The 12,078-nt window shown below is 35.3% G+C and overlaps 1 protein-coding gene and 1 long non-coding RNA gene across 2 annotated transcripts; both read right to left on the bottom strand.

The window, feature by feature from the left end:
* Positions 1 to 303: 303 nt before the first annotated feature.
* LOC135676547 (protein CYSTEINE-RICH TRANSMEMBRANE MODULE 9-like) lies at positions 304 to 1,094 on the bottom strand. The gene is made up of 3 exons (XM_065187863.1): positions 939 to 1,094; positions 720 to 861; positions 304 to 607 (listed from the first exon to the last, which is right to left on the bottom strand). Exons 1-3 carry the CDS (start codon positions 979 to 981, stop codon positions 562 to 564), a joined length of 231 nt encoding a protein of 76 aa, XP_065043935.1. The 5' UTR covers positions 982 to 1,094; the 3' UTR covers positions 304 to 561.
* Positions 1,095 to 9,722: 8,628 nt separating this feature from the next.
* LOC135677747 (uncharacterized) lies at positions 9,723 to 10,456 on the bottom strand. The gene is made up of 3 exons (XR_010514744.1): positions 10,303 to 10,456; positions 10,081 to 10,207; positions 9,723 to 9,991 (listed from the first exon to the last, which is right to left on the bottom strand). It is a non-coding gene; the product is annotated as an uncharacterized LOC135677747 (long non-coding RNA).
* Positions 10,457 to 12,078: the final 1,622 nt, after the last annotated feature.

Below are 12,078 nucleotides of genomic sequence, written 5' to 3'. Positions count from 1 at the left end.
CAACTTTCCCCGTTTAATAGACATAGCTGTAGCACAATGCCAAAACACTTGCATGTGTCCGTGACAAAGAAAACGCATGGCTGTCAAAGGTTATGTGAGCTTTGCATCTTCCTTCTCATTTGCTCATACAGAGCGAGCTTACAGGAGGATAAAAGGTCGGATCCAAGTTTATTTGATCCTGGCATGGTCCCCAGGTGGATCCGAATCCGAATCCGAATCCGTACCCAATACCATCAAGATGCTGGCTGACGCCCGGAACTAGTTCGACGAAATGCCTGAAAGAATACGCTCTCGAGAGATCAATAATCAAAAGTGACCAGCAATTTCTATTCATCCACTGCAATTTTTTTTTGGAATTATGTTGGATAATGTGAGGCCAACAACATATTACGGATCTATCTATTCTATTCGTTGATCAAAGGACTGGACAAATCCCACAACCAATAAATCGAATAAACAATGTCACACGGTAACATTCCAAGACATAATACTACTGCTACTCCACACAGAGCTGGCAATAACAATATCTGCATCCATCTAAATCTCCTCCGTCTCCTTTCCTCAGAAGCACATGTCCAGAACGCAGCAGCAACACAAAGCCGCGCAGCTGCAACACCCAAAAGAGCAGAACCCATGTCAGCAGAAACCAAACTAACTACGAAGAACAACAGCAGAAGAACAAGTTACTATGAACTCAGGGAAAGAGCGTCTCTTCTCACCATCCCCTCCAGAAGCCATCGCCACGGCTCTTGGTCTCGATGGGAACTTGATGTGGATTCACAGCACCGTCCCTGCTAGGATAGCCCGCCGGCGGATAGGCCTGCCCGGTGGGAGGGTGGGAGCTGGGCGGTGGGGGGTACGCTGCATGTTTATTGTAGGCATAAGGCTCGACAAATCGATCCACCGTGATCTATGCACGGAAAGAGGAGAACACATACCTTGAGGAGGAGCCTGCTGCAGCTGCTGGGGGTAGTAACTCATCTTGAAGGCAATGTTAGGATAAGAGTGAAGACGACGGGACAGGAATCGTAAGCACTTATAATGACAGCGGAAGGCTCTTCCTCACGTTAAAAGGCTAGCATGTCCCTGTCGTGACGCGTGGATACAGCAAACGGGGCGCGCACGCAAGCGTCGACCATTGACGTCGAAGCAGGTGTCGAAGAAACGCGGAGTCTCCGTCTTCGACCTGCTCTACAGCTGCGTTGCGCATCACTCAACTGCTCCATTATCAACAAATGGCATCAGCAGCGGAAGGCATGTCGTGCATGTTGACATCCTCGTGTGTCAGCAGCTGTTGTGGCTGCTTGTCATGTTCTTCTGAAGCATCGTGGTGGAAGAACCTTCACATGTTCTTTCTCCTAAAGGAATCGTGGAGAAAGAAAACTGCAGTGTATGATGGCCAAGAGAAACCAAGAACCAGAGCTCACTCACTCTCTTCTTCAAAAATAGCTTTCCCCTGTTGCATACATGGTCGATGCAACGATTCACTGAGAAGTGGGTAGAAGAAGAATCCTGATTCGTTTCTTCAGAGTTGACTTGTGGATTTGGGTCCTGTTTTCAAATCCAGCATACGAAGCTTACAATTCATTTGAAGGTCAGCTTCTAATGTGCATCTTCCAAAAGATGGGAGGGGGACAAATGAATTAGGAGGGTGCAGGCATACCTGAGGAAGAGGAAGAGGAAGAGGAAGAGGAGGAGGAGGACTCATCTGAATTATATATAAATAAATAAATATATATATATATATATATATATATATATATATATATATATATATATAATTTGAAGCTTTGCAAGTTTGTAAATCTGAAACTAGAGATTAAGGTGTTTACCTCCAACTGCAGTTCCGGAAGCCAAATCTCTCTTCCTTGCTTTCGTTCCACCACATTATTATTATAATATGATCAACTGGAGTGATAGTCTTCATTTTAATTTAAACTTAGCCTTCAAATTATGTCTGTAGGTATGTATGTACGTAAGATTCTTGAAATAAGACACCTATTTATCATAATACTTGAAATATCTTTAACAAAGACATTTGGAGTGAGTAGTAAGTACCGGGTTATAAAGTTTATAGTCTCAATCAATTATTGTAATTTTTAATAATTTTGTGGTATTCTTTATATCTCCACCAAAATATTGTAAGTTTATTTAAAAGCATAAGCAAATTTCGACACAAATCATAAAGAATAGGAATAAATATTTGAATGTTAATTATAGTTTAAAAAAAAAGATTTTGCATAGATATATGCCTAAAAATAAGAATAACCAAATATGAAGATTTTTTATGTTAGGTATAATATTTTTTAAAATACTATAAATTTATGAAGAAATTAGATTTATTCACCCTATGCATCGATCTAAATCCCATCAAAATTGATAAAAAAAAAAAAAAAAAGCTGCTTCTATGTCTCTTTAGAGATATTTTAAAATATAAGGTTAAAGGACCCGATTTAAAAATATAAAAATGATAGATAGGATCACCTCTTGCGACAAGTAAAATAAAATAAATTAAATTAAATTCATGAAATTTGCCCATTTATATTACTGATGGTAAGTGAATGACGTCGTTTTAATTTGGTTAATGAATAGAGAAAGGAGATATCTGTACCTCATGAAAGCCTCAATAAATCTCCGGTGGAGTCACTTTCTACTAGAGAACCAACCTCATGCACCATCGGCACCATCATTGGTCCGTCGTCCTCAGTGTAGCCGAAGATGAGGAAAGTGATTTCTATGAACACTTCATGATCGAGAAATTAATAATTTAAAATATAATAAAATTATTTTTGTGTTATTTTTATAGGTGATAATATATGATTTTTTTTCATCGATAAAATTAATAAGAAGAGAAATGAAATTAAATGTTCACTTTGATAAGTGTAAGAATCTCAATGTTACTTTTTAAAATATACACTTTTTAAAGTATAAAATTCATAAAGGTAAGGATCTCAATACTACTTTTTAAATTATAGAAACAAGAATATTAATCATAATTAATTATAAAAAATAATATTAATTATCCACATGATCCACAAAGTTGAACTTTTTTTTTTCTTTTAGTATTAGGAGAGTTTTGGCTGTCTCTACTGCTATAAATTTGACCCAATTATAAAACTTCAAATACTGTACTCATCCATTAAAGTATTCTCATCGTGTTAATATGAATAAAGTATTCTCATCATGTTAATATGAAAATGATTGCAAAATAAAATAAATGAAGAAGAAAAGAGAGATACTGTAATTAAACATTATGGTTGTGTCAACAATTTGTGTGGGCCAAGTTGGAAGTATGTTTCTCAACTTTCTAATTTAAAATAGATTATTTAGAATGTAGATGATGTACGCAGTTGATATGAGCATAATGACACATGAAAGACTATTGATACCATGTGATTGATATCTCAGTATCATATGATCAATATCTTAACACTACTTGATCGATATCTTTGCACCGCATGGTTGATATCTCAACATCACGTAATCGACACCTCATTATTATGTGCTCGGTACTTTAACATCATATGATTAGTTAGCCGACATCTCAGCATCATATGATTGACATCTCGCTATAACATGATCGATACCCTTTCTCTGTGTGGCTAACATGACTTCACTCTCCGACGAATGCTATGACCTCATTCACAACCGTGTCATATTCTTCGGATTCGATGCAATATGATTACACCCAACATCGAAATAGATGTGTAATGCTCCCCAGTTTTAAACCATGACTATAAGTATAATTTTTCTAAGCCTCGCTATAAAAATACCCCTCGTGTACATTCTCCGAATAGACTCATTTTTAGTTCATTCAACTCTTATGGACTCAATATTCAATCGACACTACTAACTCAAAAATTAACTTAAACTTCGAAGAGGTTTTATCACCATCGACACAGTTTTGCAAGGTTCAATATGGTTTCGAACCGGATAGTCTCAATCTTTTTTGGCCTGACATCACCCTGCATTAAGACAGATGTGGAGTAAGACTTTATTGTCTTCGAGTCGATATCTTACTCAGACGATCAAAATTTACTTTAGCGGATTGGCGCTAGAAAGAGGGCCTCTCCCGACGTGTCTTAGAAAAACCATTAGAGGATCCAACTATCTTCGGTCCCACTTTCAAATCTATTGGAAACCTCACCTTCCTAGTTCCTAAACCCATTGCCTCCTGTTGATTGTTCCACGATGCAACAGTCGACCATCATCGTTGACTCCATAACCTAGCCCAATAAATTCGAGCTGTGGCAAGGGTTGTTCAAACTTTCATTTCTTTCCTCCCCCAACTTACCTAGTTGGTATAGCAAAGATTTACACTTTTGACCACACCCCCTATTCCTCTGTCAGCATATCAACATTGTAACTGAGTCATGGCCCCTTTCGATAGAAACTTATGGGGAAGTATAGTCGTAGCATAAGAAACTAAAACGCAAAGGAGTTAGACATTCACTCTATAGAACTTCCTTTAGAAATCCACAAATCTTTTAGATAGATTAATGTCCAGAACACACATGGAAAGAGATCAAGCATGACAAACAACAAAAGTCAAAACCTTCCCACATTTAAGAAAAGTCAATTCCATTAGGATTCCACCTTCTCTTTATACATATGATAGGGAATTTATCCGCATCCAAATGACCCTCTATCATACTATTGATGCTATAGTGTGTTAGACTTTTCGATCATTCTCCGAGGAAAATATTTCTTGAAGTGGGCAGTCAAACCAATAATAACTTGGATAGAGGACATTTTCATTATAGGAAAAATATTTCTTCAAAATCAATACATTTCTTCTGACTGAATCATTTCACAACTAGTCATGCTTTGTATCTTTGTTGTAAGCTATTATTTTCAATCTTCAATTTGTAAACTCATTTATTTTTTAGAGTTTTTTTTCCTTTATGCAACTTTACTAAGTCCAATCCAAGATCCAAACTAACATTTCTAGAATAATCATCAATAAAAATAATAAAATAAAAAGTACCTCCAAGAGTTCTTATTTGGATAGTACATACATCAGTGTGAATCAAATCAATAGCATTTGATCTTTTAGATAATGGATATATATAGAAAGAAACTCTATATGTTTTTTCAACTAAGCAATGATCACAAGATTTAAAAGATGTACATTACAACTCTGGTAAGAATTACTTTCTAGTAAGAGTTTGAAGTCTTTTCTAGTTGATATGACGAAGTCTTTTCTAGTTGATATGACCAAGTCTCTTATATCAAAGATCTATGCTTTTACCCTTTTGAATTGCATTAATCTCTCCTTTATATAGCTTAGCTTTTATAACATAGAAAGAGTTTAATTTATTTCCTCTCGGCATAATTAGAGAACTTTTAGTGAGTTTCCATTTGCTTTCACCAAAATAGTATATAAATCTCTCATCATCAAGTATGCCTATAGATATTAAGTTAAGACGAATATTTATAACATGTCTAACATATTTGAGTATCAATTTACTCTTAGTACTGGTCTTCAAGCAAATATCTCCAATACCCACAATCTCAGATATATCATTGTTTTCCATTCTGACATTGTCAAAATCACTAGTAGCATAAGATATGAAAAAATCACTATGAGAAGTAACATGAAATGAAGTACTAGAGTCAATTACCTCATTACTGTCCTAAGCTACAAGGCTGACACATTCGTCATCACAAACAATAACAATATCACCTTCAACAATAATTATATTGGTCTCTTTTTCATTTTTCTTCCTTTCATTCCGTTCTTGCCTCCAAAATCTACTCTTTATTTATATGACCTAGCCTATTGCAGTGAAAACATTTGATATCTTTTCTAGACTTAGATCTCCCTTTATAACCATATGAATTTCTACTGTGACTTCTTCCACATCTATATTGTTTTTCAATGACAAGTGCACCATAAGAAGATTCTCTTTTTTCTTTCATTCTGATATCTTCATTTAGCAAACTATCTTTAGCCATATTTATGGTTAGAGTTCCATTTGTTAGTTTGGCAAGTTCCACATAGTCCCACATTAGGAAAATCAAGCTTGTTATCTCCTATTATAATATAAATAAAGGCTTAGGCTTTGAAGCCAGATGCACCATAAGAAAATCTAACTGTTTACTTTAGGCTTTTCTTGTTTAATAGTTTCAGGTGTTTTATGGCTTAGGAACATTTTCCTAAGACATTTGTAATTGTCCTTTTTATAGTAGTGTTTTGCTCCTCCTTCATCCGTAGATGTAGGTCAATTGATCGAACCACATAAATCTAGTGTTCTTGTATCTTTTATTTTTCTGCTTTATTGTCTTTATTGGATTACCAAATTACCCTTTGATAAATTTCTTGGGGCCAGCTCTAATAAACTGGTATCAAAGCTTGGTTTCGGGATCTTTTGACAATGATGACAATAACAAAGATCGTTGTCAAGAAATTCGACATAAATGTCAACTTCGGCGTGTGGCAGCTCAAGATGGAGGCCATTCTGGTTCAAGACGGAGTTGATTTAGCACTACAGGGAGCTGAGAACATTCCAGATGATATGTCAAAGGAAGACCTTATGGGTATGGATAAAAAGGCCCGATCAAGCATTATTCTAAATCTCTCTGACGAGGTTTTACGGGAGGTAGCTACGGAGACTACGACTAAGAGCATATGGGATAAGCTTAAAGCCTTGTATATAAAGATGATAGTGAAGAATCATCTCTACTTGAAGCAGAGTTTATATATGCTTCGGATGACTGAAGGTACATCTATACTCTCACATCTTGATAAATTTGATTCCTTAGTTATGGATTTGGAGAATATAAATATAAAAATTGATGATGAGGATAAGGCTCTGTTACTTTTGTGTTCTCTTCCCCAATCCTTTAAGTATTTCCGTAATACTATGATTTATGGAAAAAAATAATTTCGTATCAGGAAATTAAATCTGCACTAAAATATAAGGAGCAGATAGACAGGGATATCACTAGGGAAAGTAGAGAGATTCAGGCTGAAGGTCTGGTTGTTAGGAGTAAAACGGATAAAAGGGAATTTGACAATAGTAGATCTAAATTTAGATCTAAATCCAGACATAGAAATTTGGAGTGCAGATATTATCATAAAATGAGGCACATTAAGGTTGATTGCTTTAAATTGAAAAATAAATTAAAGCAAAAGGAAAAAATTGTTGAGAAAACTACTGAGTCCGCTGAAGCTAGTGTAGCAGCTAATGAGAATATTGGAATTATTTTCTTTGCTACTGATGTCAGAATGAGGAGTTGAAAATTTATTTCTGACCTAGAAAAATTACATCGGTAGTATTATGTATGCAATGGTTTGTACTCATCCAGATATTTCACAAGTAGTCAATGTGGTTAGCAGATATATGTCTCGCCCAAGTAAAACACATTGGCAGGTTGTGAAGTGGATTCCCAGATACTTGCAAGGGACTTCAGATGCTTATTTGGATTTTGAGAAAAATCGTAACACTTTGGTTGGTTTCGCGGACTTTGATTATGCTACAGATCTTGATAAACGAAGATCTTTAACAGGCTATGTTTTTTACATTGGCAGTTGTATAGTTAGTTGGAAAGCTTCTTTATAACCTGTCGTGTCTTTATCTACTACAGAAGTAGAATATATGGCAGTGATAGAGGCGATCAAAGAAATTTTATGGTTAAGAGGTTTGTTCGGCGAATTATGTCTGTATCAAGGTGTTACTACAATTTACTGTGATAGTCAAAGTGCTATTCATTTGACTAAAGTCCAGATGTATCATGAGAGGACAAAACACATCGATGTGAAGTTTCATTTTATTCGGGATACCATTGTTGAGGGAAAGGTCCTTGTTCAAAAAATTCATACAAAGGACAATCCAACTGATATGCTTACGAAGACTCTTCCGGTTTACAAGTTCAAGCAGTGCTTGGACTTGGTTGGTATTCATTGTTGGTGATTGCCCGTTAGAGCTTTTGTAAAGAAGGTAGAGTAAGTTTTGTTAATTGTCAATGTTGGGACATGTCAATGTAGAGATTTGTTAGTTTTGTAAGTCCCATATAGTCCCACATCGGGAAAATCAAGCTTGTTATCTCCTATTACAACTATAAATAAGGGCTTGGGCTTTGAAGCCGGATGCACCACAAGAAAACCTAATTGTTTGCTTTAGGCTTTTCTTATTTAGTAGTTTTAGGTGTTTTATAGCCTAGGAACATTTTCCTAAGGCATTTATAATTATCCATTTTATAGTAGTGTTTTGCTCCTCTTTCATCTATGGATATATGTCAATTGATCGAACCATATAAATATGGTATTCTTATCTCTTTTATTTTTCTGTTTTATTATCTTTATTTGGTTGCCAAATTACCCTTTGGTAAATTTCTTGGGGCCAACTCTAACACCCTCTCACGTTTAGTTACAAATTATTATCATATATATTTCCCAACTTTCCAATAAAGAGTTGAGAAATAATAATCCTTGTATTTTATAATTTATATTCATTTTCATAGCAACCAACTTATTTGCAAGACTCTGGAATAGGCTTATGTGCTCAACAATATTATCACCATCTTTATACTTTAAATAGACAAGCCTTCTAAGAAGAGAAATTCTATTTCAAATTATCTTTTTCACAAAGAGATTTTCTAACATTTGTCAAACAATATCAACTTTGGTTTCATCATAAATATGCTCATACAAATTTATATTCATTCATCTTCTAATATAGGTAATAGTTTTTCTATGTTAAACCTCCTATTCCTCAACTTCTATAATAGAATGTTTTTCTTTACCTTTAATGGGCTTATACAAATCTTTGCAATCGAATAAATCTTTCATCATATGCCTCTAAGTAGAATAATTTGATAACTTCAATTTAATCATACCGTCTAACTCTTCCATTTTAATCACATAAAAAAAAACTAGCACAAAAGAACTTAATGTTTTGATACTGTGTATCAAAATGAGTTTCTCATCAAAACATCAACTTGTTACCAAAAGGAAATATTAACCAGAGCAGTATAAATAATAGAACAATGAATTAATCACATAGTAATACACCGAATTTTTATGTGAAAAACTGAAAAATCATGAGATCATAGTCCACTTCAAACTTCTACTATTACTAATAATAATAATATATTTACAATAAGTCTTCTCCAGAATAATTAGAGGATCACAATAACATCAAGAACATATATCTTGGCGCACTAAATCATCATTACCATAAATGGATTTGAAAATTTTATGTCTCACCAAGTGAGTATAGCAGAAAAGTATTTCAGAGAGGATAAACTATAGATTAGTACTGTTAAGATTATATAATTTATTACAAGAATTCTTCACATAAAATTTAAGTCAAAAACGATAAAATTTAATCACTTAATCATCTAATAAAAACCTCAAAACATTCGCTTTCTCTCATTGTTCTTTTTCTTACATTCGTCACAGCTTCTCCACTTTCTTTTTTTTTTTTCAATAAATCATATTTGGATTCAATGACTAAATAAATCAATCCAAATCTGACCTCAACAAGTGAAACTATCTGGCAAATGATTCCGATATGGTTTATGGTTCACAGGTGGATCCCAATCCCAATCCCAATCCGTCCCCAATGCCATCTCGACGCTGGCTTAGTGCCATCGAAGCTGAGCCTGCCACTCGTTGGAAGGAGACGCGTGGGGTTGTCCGCTTCAGACGCCGGAAACTCGTTCGACGAAATGCCTGCCAGAATATTCTCTCTCTCAAATCCAGCAAACACTTAAAGGGAGTTCAATAATCCACTACAATTTCTTGGAATGATGATGATGTTGACCCCACTCGAGGATACTGTGAGGCCAACAACATGTTACATCTTATTCGTTAGTCAAAGGACAGGACTAATCCCACAACCAATAAATCAAATAAACAATGTCTCATGCAACATATAATTGGCAATAACAGCAATTCCATCATCATACAATAATAATATAGATCTCCGTCTACTTTCCTCAGCAGCACATGTCGAGACAGCAGCAGCAACACCAGCCCGCGAAGCTGCAACACCCAAAAGAGCACGACTCATGTCAGCAGAAACCAAACAACACAAGTTACTGTGAGCTCGAGGGAAGAGCTTCTCTTCTCACCATCCTCTCCAGAAGCTACCGCCACGGCTCTTGGTCTCGACGGGAACTTGTTGTGAATTCACAGCACCGTCCCTGCTCGGATAGCCCGCCGGCGGAAGCGCGTCATTAGTCGGCGGATGGACCTGCTCTGTAGGGGGGTATGCCGCGTGTTCATTGTAGGCCTAAGGCTGAAATCAATCCAACCATAATCTATCTATGCAACGGAAAGAGGAGAATACATACCTTGAGGAGGAGCCAGCTGCTGCTGGGGGTAGTAACTCATCTCGAAGGCAATGTTAGGATGAGGGGAAGACGACGGGAGTCGTGAGCACTTTATAGTGATAGGGGAAGACGAGAGGGGGGATTCCCTATCACGTTCGAAGGCAAGCATATCGCCGTCGGGACGCATCGATACAGCAAACGATTTGGTACAGATAAGAGTCGAACTTTTTGATGAATTTATTCTATACTGATACATACGATTTAGCGACAATATCTTCGAAAGATACAATGATCCTTTTGTTGTTGTTGTTGTGATAGTAGCACTCAAATTGCAAGAGTAGTAAACTTTAAATCCCTTTGTACTCTCTATTTGATCTATATCAAATAAACACATATATAAAATGTATTTTTTTTCATAAATTGAATAAATGGAATAAGATTTATTTATACATGTCGGAGAGAAAAGACATGTTGAGCTCATATCTATTTGCTTAAAAGAATTATGTGTATGCAAGTTAATTCAAAATGATTTTAGCTTATGTTGAGAATTGATTCATAGTAGTTATCTAACTAGTTATCATGTTCTAGGTAGTTATCCTGTTTTGGGTAGTTATAGGCATGTGTTAAGAAGTAGCCCATGATCTAGAAGTTATAAGGTAGTTCCTACACTTAACTCAATCATGGGTGACATGAGCAGTTACCACTAGGTTCTATAAATATGATCAAAATTCATGAAGCAAGATAGAGTGTGTGTACTTAGGAATATATTCTTGTCTAACCTCTTGATCGAAAGGATTTTTTTTAATTGTATCATAGTATTATTTTTATCGTTTTTTTGCTCCTCCATCCTCAATATTTGTGGTATCAGAGCTAAGTTTCAATTTGAATTGGGCATTATGGCTTTCAATGATAATTCCCTCAACCCCTTATTCTCATCTTCTCGAGCAAATGCTATAAATTTTGGAGTATCAAGATGAAGACTCTATTCAAGTCTCAAGATCTTTGGGACTTAATAGAGAATGGATATGCAAATCTAAATGAAGAAATCAAGTTGAGAGAGAAAAGAAAGGATTCAAAAGCATTGTTCTTCATTCAATAAGCTGTACATGAGACAATCTTCTCAAGAATCGCAACAGTGACAACCTCAAAGCAAACTTGGTTGATACTTTAAAATGAATTTCAAGACTCATCAAGTGTAATTACGGTAAAACTTCAAACCCTTCGTCCTGAGTTTGAAATTTTGTTCATGAAAAGCAATAAATTGGTGTAAGATTTTCTTTCTCGAGTGACTGAAATTGTTAGTCAAATGAAATCTTATGGTGAACATCTTCCTGATCATATAATTGTTACAAAAGTTTTGAAAAGTTTAACTCTGAAATTTGGTCATGTTGTTGCTGCAATTGAGGTATCAACAGATTTATCTATATTTTCATTTGATAAACTAATGGGTTCCTTGCAAGCACATGAAGCAAGGTTGAACAAATCACTTGAAAAATATGAAGAAAAAGCATTTTAGATTAAGGGGGAGTCTTCTACTTCAAAAGAAGATAAAAAAATCAATAGGAAAAGAATGTGTGGCAGAGGAGGATTTCGTGGTAGAGAAAATGAAAAAGGAAGAGGAAGAGGACACTTTGATGGGCATGATGAACAAAGGCAATCAAATTATGATAAAAAAGATTACAAGAGTGGAATTCAATGTAACTATTATAAAAAGTTTAGTCACATGAAGGCAGATTGTTGAAAAAGAGAAAAACAAATAAGCTATGTGGAGGAAAATGAAGAAAACAATAAGTTGTT

The sequence above is a fragment of the Musa acuminata genome, chromosome BXJ1-6 (genome assembly GCF_036884655.1).
Source record: "Musa acuminata AAA Group cultivar baxijiao chromosome BXJ1-6, Cavendish_Baxijiao_AAA, whole genome shotgun sequence".
NCBI lineage: Eukaryota > Viridiplantae > Streptophyta > Magnoliopsida > Zingiberales > Musaceae > Musa > Musa acuminata.
The sequence above is the reverse complement of the archived record's forward strand: the minus strand, read 5'-3'. Positions and strand labels throughout refer to the sequence as shown.